The 27487-nt window shown below is 37.9% G+C and overlaps 6 protein-coding genes across 14 annotated transcripts in view; 3 read left to right on the forward strand and 3 right to left on the reverse strand.

The window, feature by feature from the left end:
* Nucleotides 1–3810, reverse strand: part of Drak (Death-associated protein kinase related) — a 312359-nt gene extending 308549 nt beyond the window's left edge. Inside the window, exon 1 of the mRNA XM_034984461.2 lies at nucleotides 3223–3810. Coding sequence (XP_034840352.1) covers nucleotides 3223–3368 — 146 coding nt within the window. The 5' untranslated portion in view covers nucleotides 3369–3810. The remainder of the gene's footprint in view (nucleotides 1–3222) is intronic.
* Nucleotides 3811–5840: 2030 nt separating this feature from the next.
* Polr3I (RNA polymerase III subunit I) lies at nucleotides 5841–9750 on the reverse strand. The gene is made up of 4 exons (XM_034984831.2): nucleotides 9629–9750; nucleotides 8768–8888; nucleotides 8025–8177; nucleotides 5841–6541 (listed from the first exon to the last, which is right to left on the reverse strand). Exons 1-4 carry the CDS (start codon nucleotides 9634–9636, stop codon nucleotides 6452–6454), a joined length of 372 nt encoding a protein of 123 aa, XP_034840722.2. The 5' UTR covers nucleotides 9637–9750; the 3' UTR covers nucleotides 5841–6451.
* A 669-nt stretch (nucleotides 9751–10419) lies between these two features.
* On the forward strand, nucleotides 10420–11647 carry LOC117996692 (glutamine synthetase 1, mitochondrial-like). Its single transcript, XM_034984818.2, has one exon. It carries the CDS (start codon nucleotides 10425–10427, stop codon nucleotides 11616–11618), a length of 1194 nt encoding a protein of 397 aa, XP_034840709.1. The 5' UTR covers nucleotides 10420–10424; the 3' UTR covers nucleotides 11619–11647.
* A 165-nt stretch (nucleotides 11648–11812) lies between these two features.
* LOC117996691 (glutamine synthetase 1, mitochondrial-like) lies at nucleotides 11813–13040 on the forward strand. The gene has a single exon (XM_034984817.2). The coding sequence runs from the start codon at nucleotides 11821–11823 to the stop codon at nucleotides 13024–13026; it is 1206 nt and encodes a 401-aa protein (XP_034840708.1). The 5' UTR covers nucleotides 11813–11820; the 3' UTR covers nucleotides 13027–13040.
* Nucleotides 13041–15216: 2176 nt separating this feature from the next.
* On the forward strand, nucleotides 15217–17178 carry LOC117996693 (SERPINE1 mRNA-binding protein 1-like). The gene has a single exon (XM_034984820.2). It carries the CDS (start codon nucleotides 15404–15406, stop codon nucleotides 16592–16594), a length of 1191 nt encoding a protein of 396 aa, XP_034840711.1. The 5' UTR covers nucleotides 15217–15403; the 3' UTR covers nucleotides 16595–17178.
* Nucleotides 17179–17479: 301 nt separating this feature from the next.
* Hecw (Hecw ubiquitin protein ligase) overlaps nucleotides 17480–27487 on the reverse strand; it is a 141063-nt gene continuing 131055 nt past the window's right edge. For all 9 annotated transcript variants that reach the window (XM_034984804.2, XM_069509695.1, XM_069509694.1 and 6 more), the window contains 4 exons: nucleotides 24475–24640; nucleotides 23753–23965; nucleotides 22223–22389; nucleotides 17480–19272 (listed from right to left, as the gene is read on the reverse strand). In XM_034984804.2, coding sequence (XP_034840695.1) covers nucleotides 19014–19272; nucleotides 22223–22389; nucleotides 23753–23965; nucleotides 24475–24640 — 805 coding nt within the window. In that variant the 3' untranslated portion in view covers nucleotides 17480–19013. The remainder of the gene's footprint in view (nucleotides 19273–22222; nucleotides 22390–23752; nucleotides 23966–24474; nucleotides 24641–27487) is intronic.

Genomic DNA, 27487 nt, shown 5'->3' on the forward strand with positions numbered 1-27487 from the left:
AGGCGAGGGCAAATATTTACTTAGTAGTTTAAGTAATTTTTTAAGGTGTTTTTCATTTAAATCACCAAATTTAAATGAAGTACTTAATTTTCTTACTTCCAGAAGTGCGAGTCGGACTCGCACGTAAAGGCTTCCTTACCATGCATCGTACAAGATACCTATAACACCTTTAAATACATTTTTAAATCGGCGTGGTGGCCATGTTGAATTTCGCCATCTTGGTTTTTATTAATTGTTGTTATAGTGGCAATAGAAATACACACTGAAAATTTCAACTCTTTACCTATTAAGTGTTCATGTCATGAGATATTGTACAGCCCGCTGACAGACAGACGGACGACAGCGGAGGCTTAGTAATAGGGTCCCATTAGCCCCTTCGGATACGGCCCCCCGATTGTGTAAGAATAACCATTTCATCGCTATCATAATCGTCAATAAATTCTGCCCTTTGATTGGTTGATTTGCTGTTTACATTTTTCCACAGCCAATCAAAGGGCATAATTTCTTGACGATTGCGATAGCCATGAAATGGTTATTCTTACACAATTGGGGGGACGGGACCCTAAAAAAGTAGGTATTTTCAACTGTGGATTGCGAGCTTTATTTAAATTGGATAAAAATTAGTTAAAGGAATAGGCATTAACCATTACTTAAGTAAAGCCATCATGGAAAGTAATATTAGAAACTTAACTACTATTATTGTTTCGTATCGAATAAATTTACAATCGATTATTATTCGATACAATCGAGTAACAACTCTATTTCTAGATTTATCGCCGCGTTTCACTTTCCTGCACTGAATGCAACGGGCAGCGGTGCCCTGTAATTAATCGAATCAGTACCCTTATTATAAATGCAAAAGTGTGTTTGTTTGTTTTTCAAACGGAGCAACGGATTGACGTGATTTTTTGCATGGGTATAGTCAAAGACTTGGAGGGTGACATAGGGTACTTTTTATCCCGGAAAATCAACGAGTTTCTACGGGATTTTTAAAAGACCAAATCCACGCGAACGAAGTTGCGGGCATCAGCTAGTTAAAAATAAGACAAAAGCCTATCTACTTACTTAAATAATTTTTATCTTTAAATAAAATTTAGGGCATAGTTTTTATAGTATTATTATAGAATATATGTACCAAATCATTGTAGGTACCTAAATATTTTTTTAATACTTACATACTTAAAAACCATGAATAATAACATTGAATAATTGAGTTACATAATTGCTATACTTAAGTTATCAATTTTGATTTCTTCATTTACCTTAACTACTATTAAGTGGTACTATAATTACTTAATTTGCCCCACTTGAATGCAATATCGAAAAAGGTTTTTTTACAGCAACATTAAGAATTCTCATTATTAAGCTACTATCCTTGACTACAAATCTACATACCTACATATGCAATTGAAAATGTAATACTTAAAAAGTTAATCACCATGTCCATCAAACAAGCACATCTCATTAGGGGATCTTTGTTCAATAAAACCTGCCACGCTGCCTGAGTGTTGCCACATTGGGCCCACATTTCCTCATCCAGCCACTTCCCATTACTTGAAGTTTTTTTTTATTTACAGACCAGTGCTCATCTGCAAAACCTGCTGGTAAATGCTGACACTGCCTGAGATGGTTGTGATTACCAGCCAGGGATGTCTACTTTTGGACATATCTTATCCAAAATTAGGGCACCCAAAAACTTGAGAGCCAATAGACAGAGTAAATTGAATGCACAAAACCAGGCAACATTTAGGAAAGTGGACAACATCTAGTTCGGAAAACGCTAAGTCGAAGAAGACATGTACTTATCTGGCCATTTCTGTAATACCATTTGGTGCAAATATATTATCCAGAAGTAAAAATAAATATAAAATAATTACCATTGTCACTAGGAAGATACTGACCCCCACGACACGGGTTAACCTAGTTTGGGGGTCGAGGGTAATTTAAGCAAAATTGTATAAATTAACAAATATTTATTATTATGTCATAATCAAACATAAACATTACAAAGTTAAATATTCATGATTCAATTCATGGTATTTAATTGAGTTACTAAATCTATAGTTATTTAATTTAAATATTAAGTAAGTATTTGGGATATTAAGAAAAGTGACTTATTGATTTTTTAAACACTTGTTTGACGTTTATGGATGTTCATATACAATACTTGAGTTACTAAATCTATAGTTACCTAATTTGAATATTAAGTAAATATTTGGGATATAAAAGTGACTTATTGATTTTTTAAACACTTGATTGATTAAGTTTGAGCACTGTGTATATTAAATTGATCAGAAATTGTTTATAATCCTTCAAAATGTAAGAAATATGATTATGGATGTATATACAATACTTGAGTCTCAATACAGGTGAATAAAACAATGTTATCTTCTGCTATCAACACACTCAGCTATCATCAGTCATCTTTATCAGGAATGCTGAGATAAACATTATATTGTGCCCAGCCGTTTCACAAGGCAACTGTAAATTATATGTTAGAACCCATTACAACTACACTCAAACATTAAGTACAAGCATCTATGTGTTTGTGTAATAAAACTATTAGTACCTCAGTACCCATATTATAAATGCGAAAGTGTGTTTGTTTGTTGGTTTGTCCTTCAACATGTTGCAACAGAGCAACGGATCAATGTGATTTTTTGCATGGATATAGTCAAAGACCAGGAGAGTGACATAGGCTACTTTTTAACCCAGAAAATCAAAGAGTTCCCACAGGATTGTTAAAAAACCTAATTCCACCTGGACGAAGTTGTGGGCATCAACTAGTAAGGCTATAAGTGCTAGGCTGCTCGCATATGACACACACTGATAGAGCTGATAATATGGCCATGAAATTATTTTATGGTTATTATTTGTCAAATCAAATTACTTATAGGCACATAAGTAAGCAATATGAACAAATACTTAATATATTAAAACATATGCAGATATCTGCTGGCTGATGATTTAATTAGAGGCAAATTTCAATATGATATACGAGTGTTGAGACTTAGAAACCTGTTGCTGGTGGCAAGTTTATTATCAATATAACTTGTGACTTTGAGAACAATTTTTATAGGCTTGAATGGAAACGCCTTGTTAGATATCTTGCTAAGTATTTATCTCGTAGTTTCTTTAGACATGTGTTATTAAAAAGTTTTAGAATAAAGTTATGTGACATTTCACATTGGTAAGTTGTGAAGGTGTGTTATACAAACTGACCTTGCAAAGGGTGTCTGTTCGACGTGATACACATCTGTAATCGGCTCCGTGCGCATGATGCTGCGGAGTCGCTCCTCAGAGAGCTCCAACAGCCCATCACTCGCCGTTTTGAAGTCAGCCTTGCCTAAACCACTCAAAAAACTCATTTTCAATGCGTCGCGACTAACGACCGACTCGAAAAGAACTCCAAATTGTCACAAAACGAAACACAGTAGTCCTTATATTCAACGAATTCACTTATACGTTATAAAAGCGTCGAATTAAACCATTTTAAATGCCTCCGTTTTCTCAAAAGGTAACTGAATGCTCTCCCTTGTCATTGCGAGAAGCGGTTAAGGTTTCGAAGGCTCGAACTAACGAAGATCCACTTTATATTATGCACGATTGATAAACAAACATTTGTTTCACTTCATTTTCTTAACGAAAAGTAATAAGACAATTTGTTTATTTACACACGCGTTTCGAGTAAAACTTTAAAATTGTCAAACGCGGTTGGACAGCTGCGCATCGACGAGTCGACCGCACTTCGCCGTACACGTTTCTGTTGCCAGCGCTCTCGTCGCGGACTCGGGCTACCGATACTTCAAATTCCGCTTCTGGCGAATGTCACTATTCTGTTGTTTCAAGTTCGAAAGTTGCATGGCCGTACGTCACTTGGGGTCATTATGTTGCCAAGTGTATAACTAGATGGCGCTGGAAACAATTTTGTGTTGCTATACTACAAAAATCATATTAGTAATATGTATATTTATAACAGTCATAACTAAAATTAAGTTAACAAACACGGAACAGAAAGAACACTGTTCCGTGTTAACAAAACATGCAGCATAGTCCACACTAATTTTATATGGAAAAAAATATTCTCAAGACAACTGGTGGCGTCATCTATGTATGATTTACATACGAACAAAAATCTAACTCAACTTTACTAATACTTGCACCTATGTAGTTCTTCCATATTCGTAGAGATGGCAGTGGAATGAAGTAAATGCATGTAAATGGTAATGTCTTAAACTAAACTTTTTTTGTTATTATTATTTGTAATAAAAAAAATATTTTATTATATTTTGTTGTTATAGCGGTAATAGAAATAAATACCTACATTCTGTGAAAATTTCAACTCTCTATTTATTGCGGTTCACGAGATTACAGCCCGCTGATGGACAGACGGACAACGGAAGCTTAATAATAGGGTCCCGTTGGCAGTTTTCACCTCTGCGGGTTCGGAACCCTAAAAATACTATTAAGGATTTTACCTTGCACTGATGATAAAATTCTAGTTTTTATTAGCAAAAATACTTCCATTAGACATCAATGAATCCTACTAAACAAATTGCTTAATTAATACGAGTTTATATGCCTACCTACTTTTTGGATAAGAACTTTATCTATCACACCGGGAATTTTCTGGCCCGTCTGTCCAATCATCATCATCACCTATCTATCAAGTAGGTATCGAAGTAAATTATGTGTTAATAGTAAGAGCCAATAGGTAGGTAATTATTTAATAAAACAAATATTTGCGTTAATTTTTATTTCTTGTGAATACTTACATTATTTTATGTAATAATAACAAAATATAAAAGATTATGAGTATTTACATAAAATAAAAGCATATCATAAACAAAATTCAGTTGGGATCATACACTACACACCAATCTACATATTATACCTATTATAGAGTTTATCTTTTTTCTGCTATAGATAGTAGTATCTTTATAGGAAGTACCAAATTGTGTCTGTCTTTTGATTAAATTAAAACAAAAACAAGTATTAAAAATAGAAAATAAACTTTATTTTTAAATATCTACTTATGCTAAACTAGCTTATTCCTGCGACTTCGTCCGCGTGGACTACAAAAATTTGAAACCCCTATATTACCCCCTTAGGGGTTGAATTTTCAAAAATCCTTTCTTAGGCAACAGTCAGTCATTCAGTCCGCTTTTCCTTTATACGTACACACTAGGGTTCATTCCCGGGAATTCTCGAGCCGAGAATTCCCGGGAAATCGTTGGGCTTTGTTCCCGGGAAATCAAGCTCGAGAAAACTCGAGAACTCGAGAAATCATATTTGAGTCTATGAAATTATAAAATAAAACGATTTGCGTTTGCCGTTTGTTTTAAATGCAAAAAATTCATTTGATTTTTTTTTCTAATTAACATGCCAAAAATGGTGCTGTGATTGTAATTTAATTATAAGTTAGGATAAGGTTAACGTTTTCATGTTGAAATTTTTGTTTATTGTTTGTTTTGTTTAAAAGAAAGAAGCTAGAAGTTTTAAGTTGATTTTTTTTCTTTTTAATGCTGTGCTTGTGCTGTAATTGTATATATGTATAAGTCACAAATGTCAGAATAGCTTATTTTTTTAGTTTTCTTTAAGAAAAAGAAGCTAATTATGTTGAAGACTGTCAATAAAAGTCTTATAATTATTTTGGTACTTTTATTTGAGAGGAAACCACTGAATTTGTTGATTAATCGTATTATTGGAACCGAAGAATATACAAATCCGTACGTAAATGTAAATTTCTCGACAACCCGAGAAGACCCGAGAAATTAGCCTCGAGAATTCTCGAGACCCGAGAAATTGATAAGCTCGAGAAATCATGAACCCTAGTACACACAGATATACATTACAAACTATACAAAGGTTAAAAGTTTCGGTCAAAAAGGCACGGGATACGGCATTGCGAATTGCGTAGGTACAAATCATCATCATCATCATGATCAACCCACTCCACACATCGCCGGCTCACTGCAGAGCACGGGTCTCCTCTCAGAGAGGGTTTGGCCATAGCCTACCACGCTGGCCATATGCGGATTGGCAGACTTCACACACCTTTGAGAACACTGTACTATGGAGAACTCTCAGGTATGCAGGTTTCCTCACAATGTTTTCCTTCACCGTTAAAGCCAAGTGATATTTAATTACTTAAAACGCACATAACTCCGAAAAGTTAGAGGTGCGTGCTCGAGATCGAACCCTAGACCTCCGATTAGAAGGCGGACGTCCTAACCACTAGGCTATCACAGCTTATATATAGGTACGAATACACGGTACGAATGTACCGGAATGTACGGTAGGTACAGCGCCAATTTTTTTATATCTTAAACACGACCACGTCCATACAAGCTCGATGACGTAAGCGGGGCGAACGAAGCTTCCTGAATCTACGGGTTTCACGTCGGTTTGGCAGATGGTTGAAAAAGTCAATAAGTAATTAAAAAAAACGCTATGAACTTGGTGGAAAGAATTCATTTGCTAGGGTTATAATTTTTTTTACATCTTCTTCTGATAACCTCTCTTCGCTTTCTTGTACTATCTGGAATCAAATAAAAAATCTAATTTGATGATTTATTAGAAGAATATAATATTAGATCTAGGTGATGTAGATGAAATTAAATTTCATCTGCGCTACTAAAGTCTAGACTCTAGAGTTAGACTACTTTAGTATTTACTTCATGAGCAGGGATCGTAAAAGGAACATTATTATCATTGGTATGGATATAAATGCGGGATTTCTAGATGGCGGGATTATAATGCTGCATGTTAAACAAAATATTATATATTTAGGGTTCTGTACCTCAAAAAGAATGAAAGGAACTTTGTGTATTTGTAATACCCGAATATTAGTAATCAAATTAATTAATCAATCAGTTAATCATGATGATAATAATATTATCATTGCCAGCCACTACTGAGTAGGGGTCTCCTCTCAGAATGAAAAAGTTTTAGGCCATAGTCTGCCACACTGGCCCAGTGCAGATTGGCAGATTTCACATATCTTTGAGAACAGTATGGAGAACTCTCAGGCATCCAGGTTTTGACTTGCATGCCTGAGACTTGTATTGCACGAACTTAGAAAAACCGGCCAAGTGCGAGTCAGGCTCGCGCAATGAGGGTTCCGTAATACAGTCGTATTTTTTCGACATTTTGCAGGATAATTCAAAAACTATGATACATAAAAATATATAAAACTCTGTTTTAGAATGCACAGGTGAAGACCTTTCATATGATACCCCACTTGATATAGTTATCTTAGAAAATTGAAAATACTAATTATTAGTTCATGACCACAATTTAATATTTTTTTGTGTGATTTAACCCTAAATTCACGGTTTTCAGATTTTTTCCCCAAATGTCAGCTATAAGATCTACCTACCTGCCAAATTTCATAATTCTAGGTCAACGGGAAGTACCCTGTAGGTTTCTTGACAGACAGACAGACGGACAGACAACAAAGTGATCCTATAAGGGTTCCGTTTTTCCTTCTGAGGTACGGAACCCTAAAAATTAGAGGTTTGTACCCAGGATTGAATTCCAACCTCCTGAATAGAAGGCCGATATTTTAACCACTAGGCTATCTTCACTCTGTACCTGTATTCTATATTAAAATATTGTCCTGAAATCCCGCGAATTCGCACTACTTATTCCAACCCCTGTTTGTGAGCTTGGATCAACGTGCACTGACGCCTTAACACACAAAATCATCATCATCATGATCAACCCATCGCCGGCTCACTATAGAGCACGGGTCTCCTCTCAGAGTGAGAAGGAATTCGGCCATAGTCTACCACAATGGCCATGAGCGGATTGGTAGACTTCACACACCTTTGAGAACATTATGGAGAACTCTCAGGCATGCAGGTTTCCTCACGATGTTTTCCTTCACCGTTAAAGCAAGTGATATTTAATTAATTAAAATGCACATAACTCCGAAAAGTTAGAGGTGCGTGCCCAGGATCGAACCCCCGATCTCTGATTAGAAGGCGGAGGTCCTAACCACTAGGCCAAATAATGTTTACCAATTGTATCTCCAGTTCAGTTCTCGGGGGTGTGTTCACCATCATCAACTTCTCAGATTTAGTCAATTTGAAACCTTTCATGGCATCCAGAAACTTCTGGATCGATTCAGCACTTTGATTCTTGCACTCTGTGTCTTGCAAGTAGTGAACTGTCTGCAAAATGAAAACATAAATCGTTGTTGTTTTAAAAAATAGTCTAATGCACAGGCAAAGATCTAATGGCCATGCAGTCTGCCTACATTGATTAAATACTTAGTTTTAGGAGAACAAATAGTAGTTTATAAAACTGTTGCATGATAGGCATTGTGTAGAGTTTCAAACACTACTTTATCTAAATTCATATCTCATTATTTTAAAATCCAAACCCTGAATTTTGGTACCTACAGTGCGCGGCCGAAAGTAATGTAAATCTGCCTTTAGAATAACATATTGGCCTCGTAGAGCATTGTCTCTGTCACTGATACCTATATGACATTTTGTCGGTCTCAACGACAGAGACAGTGCTTTACAAGTTTGCTATCTCCTTCTAAAGGTCGATGTACATTACTTTCGGCCGCATACTGTTACATATTATTTTGTCATAACTCATAAGCTTTTCATCATAACAGGAATCTTGCAGGAAAAAAACTGGCCAAGTGCGAGTCAGGCTCGCGCAACGAGGGTTCCGTACTACAGTCATATTTCCTTTTGAGGTACGGAACCCTAAAAAAGATTGAAGTAAAGTTATTCACAGTATTTAGTACCTCATATGTTACAGTAGCTAATGACCCTTCCCTCTTATGCTTCTTCTGTGTATTATCTTTCAATTTCTGTAATATCTGCATCACTTCATAGTTGCACAAAAATGCTGCATTCGCCTTGGTTCTAAAAGCAACGAATAGATTTTTTATTTAAAAAAAATACTGCTGTGTAAAGCCAGAAGAAAAAAAAAAAAACTAGTTTTTCCCACAAAATTATTGAATTTAGGTTTTTAAAGATTTAGGATTAGATTAGGTTTTTAAGATCTAATTGAAACTTACAAAGTACTAAATAATTATTATATTGTTCCAAATTTTAAAAGCATATTTCCGAGAAGGAGCAATCCTAGATTTAGGCGACATGATATGAAGCTACAATATCAATAATTGCCATCATCAAATCCATTAAAACACTTTCTGACCAACAGAGTTGTTCACATATGGAATAAATTGCCTAAGGATGTGGTGGGACCTGTATTTACAAAGTTGTTTACGAAGGCCCACATGAGCAACATTGCACCACCATATGAGTAAGGAAAGGTGAGGGTGGAACGGCCGTAAGTATTATAAAGCGGCGCAAGCCAAGCTTCGCACCTGCCACCTGGTGACAATTAGTGGGCAGTAGGGCCTACACAGCATTCTCAATCCTAAATTATCATCAGCCGGGGATACTGATTATAAAACTGATTTTTAATGATGGGTAAAAAATTTACTGCTATACCTAATATAGTACATTGAATTAGTAGTTTTGCAGTTTGTAGTTTTGGACTGAGCTGTTTTGTTTAATTGGCGTAGTGGTACTAGTTTTGAGATTGGAACTTACATAGCGTAAACAAATTAACACTTGATGAATTATTAGTTACTTACGTTTCCATAATAATTTAGAAATTATCCATTTTATAGCATGTACTTGGAATCACGGAAAATAGAAATCGGAATTTGAGAAAAAATTGTAAACAATAATGACAATGACAGACCACAATTTATTTAGATGACAAAATGACATGACACGAACCATAGAGTAAAATAATTGATTTCACAGACTAAAGATAGGTATTAAAGGTGGGATTTCGGTGGGATTTCGTTCTTGCTCTATGGATTTTGTAAGATACAGTGGTCACGGGTAACTTTAGAAACGTATCAAATAATAATATTGGAAACGTCTTGCGAGTCGATGCTGTGCAAACAGCATCGCTGACTATTCCCTCTTAGGAGGGACGCAACAACGCAAACCTACAAGTGACAAAATGTTGAAAAATATTATATCTATAATATAAAAATGAATCACTAAATGTGTTGCTCATCGCAAATCTCGAGAACAGCTGAACAGATTTCGCTTATTCTTTTTTTATAATATTCCTTGAAGTACGAGGATGGTTCTTACGGAAAAAAAATTAAAAAATTTGAATCGACTGTTAGGCGGAACGAAGTTCGCCGGGGCAGCTAGTGATTAATAATTCAAACAACCAGAACTACTGTAGTTTCCCACAGTAGTTTTGGTAGGCAACCTAATACCAAACTTGGTAAGTACCTACATACCTACTAGATTTTTTTTACTTCTCATGGCCATATTGATATTCCTAAATTGATTTATCGTGTTTCGACATAATATACACACGTTTTTATACATTAGGTACTTATTTATTTAATAATTTTGTTAAAGATGTCTATTATGAAATTAATTTTATGTAAAAGAAATAATATCCTCAAAATTTACTCTCATATTCAAATTCATGCACGTACTGTGGCTCAAGATCATTTTGCTTCAGGGATAACGAAAATGAATACGCCAATAAATGCTTATTATAAGCACTATATCAATTTACCGGTGCCAAAAGACAAAACTTTAGCAACATATGTTTGGATTGACGGAAGTGGAATCAATTTACGTTCTAAAGATCGTATTTTAGAGAGAGTACCATGTGATCTTACAATGGTACCTAAGTGGTCATTTGATGGAAGTTCAACAGGGCAAGCTAAGACGCATGACTCGGATACTATGTTAATTCCGTGTGCAATTTATAGAGATCCATTTCGTAAAAGTCCACACATCATAATACTTTGTGAAACATTTCATGGTGATGGGAAACCCACAGCTACTAATCACAGAGCACATTGCGCAAATGTACTTAGTAGAATGTCAGACCAAAATCCTTGGTTTGGAATAGAACAAGAATATACTATGTTTGATGCGGACATGTGGCCACTGGGGTGGCCAAAATGTCGTGGCTATCCAGTAACTAAATCTAAATTTTCGTATTGTGGCAACGGCGAAAACATCGCTGGAAGAGAGATTGTAGAATGCCATGCAAGAGCTTGTATTTACTCCGGTATGGACTACGCGGGATCTAACGCTGAGGTTATGAAAGGATCTTGGGAATATCAAGTTGGAACCACTTTAGGGATAAAAGCTGCTGATGACTTATGGATCGGGCGGTATATTTTAAACAGGATAGCTGAACATTTTAGTACCATTATTAGTTACCATCCAAAACCGATGGGAAAACATCAACCAGGAATAGGCTGTCATCATAATTTTAGTATAAAAAAAATGAGAGGTGATGGAGGAATAGCTGAAATAGAAAGAGTGAGTAAAATTCTTTGTGATAGGCACATGGAGTATATGAAAAGCTATGGACTTGGAGATGGCACAGAAAATAAGAAAAGGCTTACAGGTAAGTTTGAGACCGCTTCTTTTGACACATGCAAATGGGCAGTAGCAGACAGAGGAGCATCGGTGAGAATTCATAGAGGCGTTATGTTGGAAGGAAAAGGCTTTCTTGAAGATAGGAGACCAGCTGGAGATTGCGATCCTTATCGAGTTTGCGCTCTTTTAGCAGATGCTTGCCTCAACTGATTTTGATTTATTCGTCCTACACTGGTTGCTTTTTTGAAAAGAGTTTAAAAAATACTTTACGACACGTCATTAAATTTTAAATTAAGTATGTGTCAAGATAAATTTTATTGTGCAATTACGAAATATATTATTAAATAAATTCCGTTTATTTCAACTAATTGTTGAATTATTAAAAGTTGTTTGAATGTAATAAAAATTTAACATGGAGAGCTTCGTAAAGTGCTTTTGTAAACTGCAAAACCATGTGGGCAAATTTTCTATATCAAAAAGGTATATGCTCAAACAATCTATTAATCATATTATGAGTAAAAAAGTAATGGACAGGTATATAAGACTCCCAATGCCCTGCAATAAGGTTTTGGCAACATACTGCTGGATCGACGGATCAGGTATCAACATGAGATGTAAGGATAGAATTTTGAACTGTACTCCTCACAGCGCCGACGTAGCACCCGGTTGGGGTTTTGATGGGAGTTCCTGTGGTCAAGCCTCCACCGATAACTCTGACGTGACCTTGAAGCCTTGTGCGGTATATAGAGACCCGTTCAGACTAGAGCCCCATGTGATTGTGCTCAATGAAGTGTATTTGGCAGACGGTAAACCAGCTTCTACTAATCATAGGAAATTCTGCAATGATCTTTGCGAAGCACATAGATCTGAAGAGCCATGGTTTGGTCTAGAGCAGGAGTATACGATGTTGGATGTTGACGGCTGGGGATTGGGCTGGCCTAAAGGAGGCGGTTTCCCTGCTGTTAATTATGAGTTTTCTTACTGTGGAGTAGGAGCTAAATATATAGCTGGGAGAGATGTAAGTGAAGCTCATTCAAAGTGCTGCTTGTATGCGGGATGTGATTTTGAGGGCACCAATGCCGAGGTTATGTTCGCTTGCTGGGAGTGGCAAATAGGTACAACCATAGGTATAAAAGCTCCAGATGACTTGTGGATGTCACGATATCTTATGTCTCGAGTAGCTGAAGACTACGGCGTAGTTATAACTTACCATCCAAAGCCCATGGGACCGAAACATCCTGGTGTGGGTATGCATCATAATTTTAGTACAAAAAGAATGCGTTCTGATGGTGGTTACAAGTTCATCGAGGAATGTATCAAAAAATTAGAAAAGAATCATATGAAACACATGAAACAATATGGTGCTGATGAGCAAACAAATCGCATGCGATTGTCTGGGAAGTTCGAGACGGCACCTTTTGATAAGTTTTCTTGGGGAATAGCGAATAGAAAAGCCTCTATTCGTCTACAAAGAAACATAAAAGAGAAAGGCAAAGGTTTCATGGAGGACCGAAGACCGGCTGGAGACTGCGACCCCTACCTTGTTTGTGGGTTGTTGATGGATACATGCCTAGGATCAGCAAGTGGTGGAGGTGGCAAAGGCAAGAAAATATGTTAGTAATAATAACTTTTGGTACTGACGCTGACGCATATTATATATCTTTTTTTACATTGTTGTGTTTTTTGCAATCGAATTTTCTAATATTATAATTATTTTTGAGTAATGTAAAATTTCAATTCAATTTCAAAAAAAAAAGTTTTCGTTATTTAATAAATATTGTTAAAATGTTTAAAATATATTTTATTTTGAAACGTTTTAGATCCTTTAGATCAAATTGTGAATGTAAGAAAAATTTTATAGGTAGGTTTTGATAATAATATAGTATATTCTATTAAACTCAAGTATAGAAAAAAAATATATATAAATAAACTTTTAAAAGTACTTTGGAATCGTCAAGTGAATATGCCACTCGTTCGGAATGGAATACCCTTTACCGAGCAGAACCAGCAAGAAAAGTGGCAGTTACTCTTTAAAAAAATACTTATATTTTTACAATCTATTTCTGCAGCCCTCACCTCAACCTCACGAAGTTCCATCCAACCGCTAATGGAGCACAAGGGACCAATAACGCCTCGTAACTCCGCCAGCGGATGTCCGCCGCAGCAGACCTATCACTGGGGCACTACGTGCCCCCAAACACCGTTAGAGGCATGCCGGAACCACAGCACGCCAACCAACCCGAGGACCACACTGTGAGCGACGGACCACCCCGTCTCCATCATCCATAGGTCCTCAAGAGGGCTAGAGCTCGCAGAGAAGGCAATTCCCTCTCCACGTTCCTCATGCTCAACATCTAGCTATCGCCCGTCACCAAACTGGACAGGCGAGAAACCGGTGGGACAGCCAGTGATTCAATGGGTGACGGACGGTGGTGCCTCATTGATGCGTTTACTGCGCCCTCTGCTTGGAACCCTCAGAAGGACGCGCGGACATCATCCCCTTCTTGCCAGATCAATTAGCCATGGCTTATAATATCCCATGAAGATAAATTGTTAACCTTGTTACCAGGGTACACCAACGAAAGCGCTGCTCTTCCCCCGCAAGGGACCCGCGACACTCAGGCACACGGGGAGGTTACCTGGGGTATCCCAATGTTACCCACCCTATCCCAACTTTATTGAATCTATTATAGACTGTCAATACAAAAACCATAAATATAGCAGTGGTGCCACTTTTGTGGCTTTTAACCTTTTAGGGGAGTTTTTGGGAGTTACTTTAGGAGCTTCAAACAAAACCTGCAATGAAATCCAACATTAGCAGGAATAGAATTATTGAATGGAGAAAACATTTTTCTGTGAGTGCAAGAGAAACAGCATTTTAAAATTCGAGTTAATAATTCTCCAACGTAGTCGTTAAAATGAACGAAAGGGAAATGCGTGGTACCTACGTTTTGACTTCAGAATTCTGAGCCGATTTCATGCAACGATTGTATATTTTGTACATTGAATGTATGTATTTTTGTTGATTAACATAGGATTTCCCATTCTCTGAGCAAAGTACTTAAGTAATTACCTACTCTTTTATTAAAAAACCAGTGACTATGAAAAAAAATCTGTCCTTATTCCTCTTTATTCCTAGAAGAAGTACCTACTTTGAGAAAAAATAATAGCTGCAATTTTTCTTAAAAAACGTAACTAAACACGTTTGCTAAAAAAATTGCCCAAAGAGCCGAAGGAGTGATTTACATCAAATTGGTTTTTAAAATTGAATTACGGAGGAACAAAACAAACTCGAAACATAATTTTTAAATGATCTTTTTCGTATCTTATTTTAAGCAAAAGTAAAACACCACTTTTCCACTAGTTACCTAGTTAGATAGGTACCTAGTGGAAAAGTTCACTCATACTTTTTTCTTGAAACAAAAATGCTTGGAGCTTATTTTCATATTAGTTTTTTGTTATAACTTTTGAGCCATTATTTTCGTGAAGACGTCGGGCACACTAGGTATGTTTGACATGTTTGCGGTTCACAATGTTACTGCTCGTAACAACTGTATAACGCGTAAAATTTAACTCATCACGCGCCATTTTAACTTTTTGTGTTATAGGTATTTCATATCAAATTTACTATTCAGTCCTTATTTTAAAGGTGAATACTTTTGACATGACAGTTGCCCATAGAGTTAAAATGGCACGTGAAGAGTTATTTTGTACGGACTATAGCTGATGTGCTGTCACGATTTTAACTTGAGGGAAAATTTTAGTAGGGGCTGGCAGCACTTAATCAGATCATAGACATGATAGACATTAAAAAGTTAAGAGTGCGGCCATTTTCATTCTCAGTTCTCTATTCTTGCCGTCATATGGCGTATTAGTGTGTTCTTTAGCCGCCATATTAAATAAATGAAATCAATAAAATAAGGCAAAATGTCGCTCCACTAAAATAATCCATAAACATCTAGTTTTTGTGTAATTAAAACATCAAGAGGATCACAATGGAGAATTCCTACGGTGTGGGAATAGTGAATAGATACGCTCTTTTCCTGGACGACGAGTCCGATCCTCTTGATGCTATAAAAGCTCGAGAGCAGGCAAAAGAGCAAAAAAAAAAGACCAAAGATGCCGAGAAGGAGAACAAGGGTAAACCCGAGGTCAAACCTAAAGGCGGCAGTGTCGTTGTGAGGAAGGGAATCAAAGAAACCCAAAATGTGAAGTCTGTGGAAAATAAAAGTGGCGATCAACAGAAGAACAAAGGTCCGCCGCGAACGACCGATCGCAATACGGAGAGACCACCCCCGCGTCGTCGCGAAGAGCGCCCTCAAAACGGAGCCGTCGAGAGCAAGGAAGGAGCCAGGCCCCCCCGCCGCGATTTCGGCGACCGGAGGCCTAACTTCGAACGACGCAACTTCAACGAGAACCCCGATGGAGGCGAGCGTAGGGGCCCCAGGCCTCCGCGCGAGCCACGCGAAGGTCAGCGCGGCCCCAGGCCGGGCTACGACGGCCGAGGCAAGAGGGAGTTCGATAGGCGGTCGGGCTCGGACAAGACGGGCGTTAAACCCGTCGACAAACGCGAAGGGGCCGGTCCCCACAACTGGGGAACGATCAAAGACGACTTGGACGAGCTGAACAAGACGGGTTCCGAGGGCGAGGCGGCCGAGGAGAAGCCCGCCGACGTGGCGGCGGCTGGCGACGGCCAACAGCCCGAGCCCGAGCGTGCGCCGCCGGCCGAGGAGGAGCCGCGTGAGCTCACGCTGGACGAGTACAAGGCGCTGCGCAACGCGCAACGCGCGCAGCCGCAGTATAACCTGCGCAAGGCGGGCGAGGGCGAGGACCTGAGCCAGTGGAAGAACCTCGTGCTGCTGGAGAAGAAGAAGGAGGCCGAGCAAGCCGAGCACGAGGAGGAAGACGAGGAGGAGTACGATATCGCCGACTACCCGCAGCGCGTAGGACGCCAGAAGCGCGTGCTGGGCATCGAGTTCACGTTCAACGACACGGCGCGGCGTGGTGGCACGGGTGGCCGCGGCGGCCGGGGCCGCGGGCGCGGGCGCGGAGGTCGCGGTGGAGGCGCCCCGGGCGGTGGAGTGCCGCGCGAGCCGGAGGCGCCGCCCGAGGAGCGGCCAGTGGTGCGCAGCCAAGTCGCTCCACCCAAGGTGGACGACAGCAAGGATTTCCCCTCTCTCAGCTAGAATCGCGGCGAGTCTCCGTTCTTCTCTCCTTTCGAAAGTACGATAGAGATACAGATTAAATTGTATGTACCGTTATTTTTGAAGTAAATATACAAAATATTTACAGAGATGTGTATTATATTGCATTCGGTTGAGTTGTTGTCTCTACGTCGGTGGTCGAAATCCTGCTGGTGAAGTGCAGTTCTGTAATCAGGGATGTGACGAAGCGAGATCCGAGTGCGGCTCGGTGTAAGGGAGGGGAAGGACTCTGGGTTTACTTTGCATACACGTAGCGACAAACATGCGATATGAATCTATCTTAACAGTAGCTTCTATTATAATCACATCTGCTTACAGTTATTTTGATGAGTTCTAATATCGGATAAGTTTTTGAAGTTGTGGACTGTGACAAATAATAATTAACTCTGTCACAACTTAGCTTAGAGTATTGTGAAATAACCTGTTGCATTTTGTATCACGGTTTGTGTTGACAGATGCAGACTTTACACTGTAAATAGTTTTATAAATGTTTAGGTCTTTAATAACGAGGTTGATTTTTGTTGTTACACAAACTTCTTGAAAAATAAACATTTTGTATGTGTGAATTTTTGCTTTATTGGTATTATTTTATTCAGTTGCAAATTTCACTTCCTCTAACAAGAATATCTTATGGGCTATCACTATTGACTTCCTCCCCCTTGCAGCTAGTCCATTCTGTGCTCTGCCTGTTAGTTATCATGTTTCCTTTATCATTAAAATTCTAGTTAGTAGGAGTTCCAAAAATGACCAGCATCGAAGTTCTAATGTGATGCTTGTATTGACTTATGTTTATGATAAAACATAGTATGTGGCTGTCCAGTGCCCATATAAAACTACTAATAGTATGGACGAAAAATAAAATCACAGTTTTATGTAAGTAATATTGTATATTGACACATTTGATCACTTTCACACAAAACAAGTTACTTAGAATTTACTCATAATAAAACAATATTCAATAGTTAAATACCCAACATAATAGAACTATAATACTTACAAAAATAAACATGAACTTACACTTGAGTGTAATTTACATAAACACAATAAATAATGTATTTACATACACTTGCATTCAATATGTGACCATTGTCATTGTTTTTACAGAAATTTTGAGCGTGAAATGTTTCCGAATTGTTTGAATAGTTTAGATTTTACAATAAATTAACAGAGGAACATCAATAAACGATTAGGATTAGCAAAACAAATCACAACATCCACATGTCAATTATTATATTAATTACATAAATAGGTAAATGTAACTACAGGGATGAACAAGCAATATTATGATTTCTGTTGCAGTTATGTTTATTATAAGCATATATTTATATTAGCTGACTAGGTAGTGATGTTCATAAATTTTAATAGCTTCTCTGTTATAGCCAATAAAGAGTGTTAAGAGAATAATCACTTACATATTGTGTTTAAATCGAAATAATTTAAAGAAACAAAATACTGATCGACAGAGTAACAAAACGCCAACTTATACGATTCTCAAAACTCGTAGGATTCTTAATATATCTATTATAAATTATTAGTGACATAAAAGCGTAATAATAACTAAACTTGGGACTTGAGCCCCGAATCACAGCCACAATATACTTCACTTACAATAAAAGTGTTTATAAAGTACAAACCTCGAATAGATACGTGGCTAGCTTTATTGTAAATGTTCTGGCACACCTACATACATACATACATACAGCAACTAACACTATCTTTGTTTGTCCTCAACTATACAATCAATTGACTATTATTTACATGAAAGTCTAATACTCATAATTTACAGCCGCTAATCTGTTTACAATCAACCATAGTATATCAAACTCATTGTTTTATAAGCAGCTAGTTTATCTTTTGGTAAGGGTTTTAAGCCTGAGATCTAGTACTTTGACTTAGTTCAGACTGATGTTGAGATCTATAGTCTACCTCTACATTGACTTTGCTTAGACTTCGACTAAAATGAGACGAGTGTAATGACTCACCTAAATATGTCTCAAAAGGCAGTTAAAACAAGACAGTTTTATGTCATTTTTATAAGTCTGTCTCGTTTTAACTGTCTCAAAATAAAGCTTTAGAGCGAAGTCAAAGTAAACTATGGATCTCAGCATAAGTAAACTGAGAAAAGTCTAAGCATCCCATATAGATCTCTGACTAAGGCTAAGATCTATAGAGCATACTTTGACTTTGCTCAAACTTAAGTTACAATTAATCCGAGGCAGATTTATGAAAGAGATAAACACTGTCTGATTTTAACAGGGTCTTAAGTCTGAGCAAAATTGTAGTGCAATATAGATCTCAACCTATGTTTTAATCGCAGACTAGATAAGAGTCTTTAAAAGCAACAAAACAAGAGAAAATAGCTTAAGAAATTAACTGTCCACAGTAATATCTAGTCTGGGATTTATTCAATTCCGAAGGTATTAGTTTCTTCGACAGCTAGGAGCAGTTTTTCATGTAGGAGCTGTAGAGTAGGGTAGGGCGGCAGGTCGAGCCTGTTGAAGCAGGTGTGGGCTCGAGGCAGGGACTCTATTCTTCCCCAGCGTTCTATGCAGAAGCGGCGTGGACCCGTCGAGCCTCGCAATGCTGAGAAGCCTTCATAGGGAATTGAGGAGGTGCCTGTCACGAACTGGACTAGACGAAGGCGCTGTTCATTCGTGAATCTGTAACAAGAAAAATAAATTATGTAGGTATATTAACTTACAATATGCTGGCTAAGAAGTCGACGTCCTGAGGGGTCCTGGGTTCGATCCCGGACACGCATTTTTAACTTTTCGACGTCATATGAGTTTTAACGGTGAAGGAAAACATCGTGAGGAAACCGGCATCCTGGACTGAAACTGGGAGTTTTCCGTAATGTTCTCAAACGTGTGAAGTCTGCCAAACCGGCGCGGCGATGGGCTAGAGATGAATGGAATAGCAATAAAACTTGCAGATGTTTTCTGGAGAGAACTTGCAGCCACTACACAGTGCAAGTGACTACCTATTCAGTATTCACTATTGACTTATATTTTTGACTGTTTCCATTTTCTAAAAACTACTGGGCTGATTTTGAAGCAGTTTTTTGGATTACACAGGTATCACTTAAGAGCAGTTTCTGAAGACATGTGTTCAGGTTATTTGACCAGGGGGCGCTGCAGTTTAAAATTTTAATTATGTCCAATAGGTACCATACATAATATTTGAATTGAGTTGAGTCTGGTTATTACAATAGTCTAATATCAAACACCTGAGATGTTTTATTCCGTTTCAATACAAATCAATGAAAGTGTGGGCTTAGATTAATACATTTTCAAGGTAACGTTAACGCTCACTTCGGTCACTGAATCACTCGCCATTAGGTGAGAACGTAGACAAGAGTGAAACATGTCCAAGATAAAAAATGTGGTTAAAGATAATATAATATTATTGTCCAATACAAATGTATTTCTCTTATCACTTTGTTCGATGACCACATCCTTTAGTGTTATCTTGTCCTCGAGTGAAAAGGAGTAAAAATAACTATTATTTACGTTCACTCCACCAAGTAGATACCAGTTAAAGTCTATTGTTCGTTTATGAGACTTATTTATTACTTAGGTACTTGATTTATTTATTTAGAAAATGATAACATTTAGTTTATGCTTATAAAGTAGGTATAGGATGAAATGAAAAATATTAATAAAAAATGACTTGAAATATACATATATAAAAGCTGACTGACTGATTTATCAATACATAGCTCAAACTACTAGACCGATCGGGCACCGATGAAATTTGGCACACAGATAGCTATTATGACGTAGACATCCGCTAAGAAAGGATTTGTAAAAATTCAACCCCTAAATGGGTAAAATAGGGGGTTGAAATTTGTGTATTCCACGCGGACGACGTCGCGGGCTTAAGCCAATGATCTACTAATTATACCTATCTATTATTTTAATACCTTACCTACCTAATTAGGTTAGTAGGTACCTAGGTATTAAATCAGAAAGATATTCGGTTATCAATTCTTTTTCATTTAAAGTTTTATTGGAATAGGTAAGTTTTTATAACGAATCTTAATCTTGATAGGTAAGTAGGTAGTGTTTGAGTGAACAAAATTGTTATGAAGAAAATATCTGATAGGTTAGGTTAGGTTTTTTAGGTAAAGTACGCGACAGGTCGAAATGGCAATCGGGGAGGGAACGCCCCGCTCACCCGCGCAGCCCACGCGCGAGCCCGGTGCGGACGAACGCGGGTGACGTGCGAGTGTGCGGGGCGTCTCCCCGCCTCATATCCGATTGCCATTTGAACCTGTCGCGGACTTTAGGTATTCACATGTGTTTACATGTATGTGGAATGTAGACTGTAGGTAATCTATTGGGAACATTTTAACACTAAGCCGAGCATAGGTCACGGCATAAATCTTATTATTACTTTATCACATTTGAGCTAGGGTTATCAATTCTCTCGATATTTTATACTGTATGCCTAAAATCTCATCTAAAAAGAGCAATCCTTTACGAAATTACGACAAATAAAATCATCAAATTGATCGTGGTATGTACCCATTATCTACATTAAAATATGTCATTAAACCACGAAATAAGCTTAAAATCACTGTGTTTACGTCATTAATAGTTATTTATGCAACTGTTGTATAAAGAGGGGCATTAAAACACGAAAGTCGGAGGCGAAGCCGAGTGTGATAATAGTAGCCGAGTGTGGTAATAGTGTGACTTGAGTGTTTTAATACCTAATTATCAACAGTTGCATACAAGACTTTATCTACACCAATAATGTTATGAATCTTCTATAAAAGATTCTGAAACAGTTAGCTTATTGCCAACAGCAGTATAGCGCTGTCTCTTTTTCACAGGAGTGTTATAATGAAATTCAGTACAACATTATAACACTCGTTTGGATGCTTTAATGGTTATTAAGATATTGGGTGTTTTAATGTTGGCAATAAGCTAACTGTTTCAGAATCTTTTATAGAGGATTTAAAGCATGGGTGTAGATAAAATAAATATAAATACAAAATACATACAAATACAAATACAAATTTCTTTATTGCGAATATGGGTAAACAGTTGAGATGTTACAAAAACAAAAAGGAACAGCCAAATTCTGCCTATTAGCATGCAATATGTTATGTTATACCTAGCATCGTGTACATAGTTCTGATAATATTACTCGTACATATTTTAAAAATAAGGTAAAAATGTGTCTGGTAGTGAAATATGTCAAATCATAATAAAATGTCAAATAGTATAAGAACAATGTTGAGTTAAAATGAGGTTATTATTCAAAATTTTAAGTTAATGTAATGGGGTTCCCATGTATATTTAATAAAAGTAAATCGTGCATTAAGTTATCATTAAATTATGCTCGATTCATTAAGATACTCCTTAAAATGTCCTTAGTGATGTTTTAAAACTGGTCATGGGCAGTTTCTTTATCCCATTTGATACTTTGTTATAAATATTAATTGCGAGACAAACTATGCTTTTTTGCATTTTCGCTGTCTTCGAATGTTGTGCACGCAATCTTAATGGGTGTCTCCTGTTATTCATATTTTTAAATAAATCGAGGTTGCCATGTACAAAAACAATATAATCCTGCATCTCTGCATCCAGACTTTATCCTCACCTGTCGATAGCCTGCCAGAAGCACAGTATGACGGGATGCGCGTCGTGGTAGCCGCCTCTGTACTCGGTATTGTTCCGCCAGTCCGCCACGTCCAGTTCCGGCGCGCCCGCTATCACGAGCTCCAGTTCGCGAGCGTCGAACGCACCCACCAGTCTCGGGTCGACCACCTGATAGAACAAACATACATTTCAGATAGTTATCGTAAGACAGTGTTATCGTAAGCAGTGATAGCCTAGTGGTTAGGACGTCCGCCTTCTAATCAGAGATCGGGGTTCGATCCCGGGCACGCAACTCTAACTTTTCGGAGTTATGTGCATTTTAATTAATTAAATGTCACTTGCTTTAACGGTGAAGGAAAACATCGTGAGGAAACCGGCATGCCTGAGAGTTCTCCATAATGTTCTCAAAGGTGTGTGAAGTCTATACTAATCCGCACATGGCCAGCGTGGTAGACTATGGCCAAAACCCTTCTCACTCTGATAGGAGACCCGTGCTCTGTAGTGAGCCTGTTATGGGTTGATCATGATGATGATGATGATGATCGTAAGACATTTTAGATAGTTATTGTAATGCTGTATGTTTTCTTTTTGCAATAAAAAAAAAAGACAAGTCCAGCGTAAAATTGTCCAATAGGGTATTTTACACCAAGCTAGAAAAAATGTATAAACAATGCAATCAGAGCCTCAATAGCTCAACGGGTAAAGGAGCGGACTGAAAACCGAAAGGTCGCCGGTTCAAATCCCATCCGTTGCACTGTTGTCGTACCTACTCCTATCACAAGCTTTACGCTTAATTGGAGGGGAAAGGGAATATTAGTCAGCAATTAACTTGGCTAATATTCTTTAAAAAAAATCAGATAGTTATCGTAAGACAAGTCAAGCGTAAAATTGTCCAATAGGGTATTTTACACCAAGCTAGAAAAAATGTATAAACTAATATTAGCAATAAGCAATCAAAAAATGATAGTTTCAGTTTATAAAACCATGTAAGGAATTTTATAATTAATTTTAAAGATTCCACTTTTTTATCACTGTTCTACAAATATTCAAAACGCACGAAATTGTAGCTGCCATGATGAATTTCGACTGTGAGGTCGCATGGATTGTATGCAGTTGTAATGTATTTCACTACGAAAATGCCATTGTTTGCCAATCCGTGTGACATCATGACAGCTCATGAACTCAAACAAAATGGCGGCTAGCGTTTTTGTGGGGAAATTTGCATTACAAAATAATGCATTTTTATTGCATTGGTAGATCGAATGACATTTTTGTGATTTTTTTGTTAGTTTATTATCCCCTTTGGATCAAAGTAAGACACTTTTCAAAAAAGGGTAAAATATCCTAATGCATTTTGTTCACGAAATTGTATGGGAGCAGTGTGTTGTAGGCTCGACCGTAACAATTATAGGAAGATCCTGCTCCAAGCTCGGGGAAACTTCGTTTGTGCGATTTAGGTTCCATGGTGAGTGATTAAAGATACATGTGGCGCCATCTAGTGTCGGTAAGTAGAGACCACAACAATACGCACCTCGTGGAAGCCTCGCACGAGCCACTCGCTCTGCTCCGCCACGCCGCGCTCCACGCGCCAGCGCACAAGCTTCTCCAGGTACTCCTTCTTGTTACGCTCCGTGACAGGCACGTCGCGGCCGCCCGTCTTCAGCTCGCGCTCCAGCACGCGGCCGTCCGCGAGCCGCTCCGACACCGCGAACGTGAGCTCCAGGGACGACACGCAACGCGCCGACTGTAACAACACATGCCCAGGTGTTTTAAAACTTATATTCAGTACGTATACTTAAAGATTACACGACTAGCGTGTAATTAAAACGCTAGTAAAAACTTAGCGCTATTATTGTACGACCTAACCAACAAACCGATACCAGTTACGGATATTTGCCTTATACTTATAGTTTTAGGGATTTATGTATTTTTCAATCCCGCAATGTATAGCGTGCAAAACTCGGGGCCGCGGAGTCGATGCCCCGCCTATTACGTGCCATTGACTGGACCTATCTACGCAACGTTCGTTGACCTCTAGCGTCAGTCTGATGTTTTATTTGCAATACATTGCGATATCTTAAAAATCTTGAAAATACTTAAACTAAAAAATGTAGACATAATTTTCATTGTCTACATTTTTCAAAAAAAATTATGGTTTCTTTTTATGGTGTAGGTACAATAAAGCATATTTCAATCCAATTCATTTCACTTTGTGTAAAATTTAAAATTAATGTAAATCATCTAAAATCTTACCTGAAGCCAACGCAGTGACGCGGCAAACTGTGCGTCCAACGCGTCGACGTCTTCCAACGCGGGCGGCAGACGCAACAGGGCGCGGTACAGCGCACGCGTGAACCACGCCTCTAATAGGTAGCCGTGAACAAGCGCCAGTCCTAGCACACGCCCGGAAAACCTGAACCTGGGAAAGATAGATTCGTTATATTACGAGTAGGTATAATAATATAATATGTTCCAAGGTTTTGGAATGGTGACCTCGCAACGGAAGGCGCTGTGTTGGTAGATCTCCCACTAGGTAGACAGACCGGCGGCGGCGGTGCAAGTGGCTGTGGCGTCTACAAAAATCCATACAAGAGATCTATGTCCAGCAGTGGACGTGTATCGGTTGCTGATGATGTGGGGAAGAGTTTCTTTTTGGAAGGAGATAATCAGAAGGAACGGATGCTCGGATACTCTAATTTTTATCTGTAGATGACGAAGGTAGCTATACCCTACTTAGCTTAACCTAATTAAAACGTAAAAGTCTTTGAAAACGTTTTTTTAATATATTTTTTATTCAGATACAAGTTAGCCCCTGACTGCAATCTCACCTGGTGGTAAGTGATGATACAGTCTAAGATGGAAGTGGGCTAACCTGGAAGGGGTATGACAGTTTTTTAATAAACCCACACCCCCTTTGGTTTTTACCCGGCCGGAACTCTAAATTACTTGGCGGCACGGCTTTGCCGGTAGGGTGGTAACTAGCCACGGCCAAAGCCTTCCACTAGACCATGCAGAAATTTTGAAACTATACAATCCCAAACCCCTGCCGGGAATCGAAGCCGGGACCTGCCACTAATAAGACAACAGCGCTTACCACTGCGCCAGGGAGGTCGTCAAGTCGTCGTATATTTTAATTCTAACAAGTATGGTAGGTAGTTACTAAACTTCAAAAATTGTGTGTGATTGACACAATAAGCTATTATGCGACTGAGTTTCAATGTATTTCAACCGTGACAGTCGCAGTCTACGAGGTGTCCAATGGACGCAAAAACTAGAAGCACCTGTGACTTTGAACCAGTAGGTGCGTAGTTATTCTGTTTGTAACCGGATAGCGGATGTAACGTGACACTTTTGAGACATTTCATAAAAACCTCCACGGTTTCAAACAGTGGATAAAATGTCAAATTAGTACCTAAGAGGAATAAGTTTTTTTGGGTAATAATGTAATATTCGAGCTTTATCGACATCAGTAATTTTAATGTTTTTTTAATACAGCTGCTCGTAAAATGCATTGTAAACATGGCTTGTAAGTTGTATATAAACTTCACAAGTGCGATTTTTTGCATTTTTTAAAAATTCGGATGTTTTTTATAGTAAGGATTATTTTATTTACCTACTTATATAATTTCAAAATTTTAGTAAATACGGTCATTTTGAAATTTCAATTAAGTTTTTCGTTTGTAATTTTTTTAAACTTTAAGTATGAGTGGTTTAAGTATGGATTAAAATAATGAGGTAGAAGATTAAATAGAATTACCTTCGCCCGATATTTTGAATGAGGCGGAAGTCTCACATTAATGGTATTTTGGTTTTATAGAACTCTAGTTTATTTATCTGTTTCCTAACAGCTGTATTGAAAAACGTCGTATGATACACAGGCGTTAAGCTCGTGACGATGGTAAACCCTCGCCTGCGGCTCGGGCTTACAAACGTCAGCTCGTTTGTAATAACCTATTTACCGCCCTCGTATCACAATGTACTATTTCACCATCATACCACGGCATGGCAAAAATAAAAACAAAAAAAGTTATCTTGTAATAAAAACACTTGGCCTATGACTAAAAAGCAGTGTACCTACTCGTAAAACACAAACACAAACAATCAACGGAAGTCCATGCATTGTGAATGACAATTAAAACGCACCATAATTGATTATAAAAAAAGTACAATGACCCGTTTGTTTGTGATTGAAAGCGTGGGCGCTTTTATATCACACGATGATACGAGACGATACGATATGATACCTACAAATTATAGCAACCGACATGTCAGGAAAATCCAAAAAAATCTGGTATTACGATATTAAAACGTCCAGTGCATCTATAGGGAAGAACGGAAGATTAACTTTTTAATTAAGTATTTATTTCTGCCATATTAGTCAAATAGATAAACTGTACTGGTAATCGACAAGCTCCATACATAATTATAGATACCAGTAAGTACATGCTTAACGCTGTCTAAAATAGTGAATATGGAGAAGACAAAAACTGGGGAAAAAGATTGTAGAAATATCAAGCCTGTAGGTACTTATTTACACAGAAACTCCTAAATAAAAATATTTTCTATTAAAAATAATGATAGTTACGATTTTATGAAATATACAATAATGAAAACAAGTTTTTCAGGACATGCAGGCCAATTTCCCATCATTTTAGGTTTACATAATACCTGCATTTAAAATTCGTTTTGGATGCGACAAAGTTTACGGATTTGATACGACATGTTTATTTAATTTTCGTAACGATATGTCGTGCATTATAAACGGCGCAAAGGTTGAAAACACTCAGGAGTGCGTAAATAAATATAAAAAGACCTTTTATCAATAGGTCTAGTCACCCGGCACCGGTGCCTGAATGTTTTTATATTGTTCTCTTTTATTATCTCGCTGGGGCGTTCAAATTGCTTTTTATGTGCACTTTATTATTTTATCATTGCTGAACCGTTAAACACTTGTACCGTAACAATGTTGCTATCTATATTTTAGGCCACGTGTCCACTGGCAAATAACTTCCGCAATTTTCTGCAGCATCAGCTTTTTGCACTGTGTAAACAAACACTGCGAACAGTGGGTGTTGCCAGTGATGACATATGGATCCGAGACATGGTCGCTAACTATGGGCCTCATAAGAAAGTTCAGAGTCACTCAGCGGGCGATGGAGAGAGCTATGCTTGGAGCTTTTCTACGTGATCAAATCAGAAATGAGGAGATGTAGGTGAACTAGAGTAACCGACATAGCTCAACGGGTTGCGAAGCTGAAGTGGCAAT

Source organism: Maniola hyperantus, chromosome 3 (genome assembly GCF_902806685.2).
Source record: "Maniola hyperantus chromosome 3, iAphHyp1.2, whole genome shotgun sequence".
Lineage (NCBI taxonomy): Eukaryota > Metazoa > Arthropoda > Insecta > Lepidoptera > Nymphalidae > Maniola > Maniola hyperantus.

Bases quoted from the DNA above. Each gene is read 5' to 3' on its own strand.
- Polr3I (XM_034984831.2), bottom strand. The intron at 8,178-8,767 runs GTACTAAATACT...TTCATTTTGCAG, and splicing joins TAGCTACTGTAACATATGAG to ACAGTTCACTACTTGCAAGA. The intron at 6,542-8,024 runs GTAAACATTATT...ATTTGATTCCAG, and splicing joins CTGAACTGGAGATACAATTG to ATAGTACAAGAAAGCGAAGA.
- LOC117996692 (XM_034984818.2), top strand. From the start codon at position 10,425: ATGTCTATTATGAAATTAATTTTATGTAAAAGAAATAATATCCTCAAA.
- LOC117996691 (XM_034984817.2), top strand. From the start codon at position 11,821: ATGGAGAGCTTCGTAAAGTGCTTTTGTAAACTGCAAAACCATGTGGGC.
- LOC117996693 (XM_034984820.2), top strand. From the start codon at position 15,404: ATGGAGAATTCCTACGGTGTGGGAATAGTGAATAGATACGCTCTTTTC.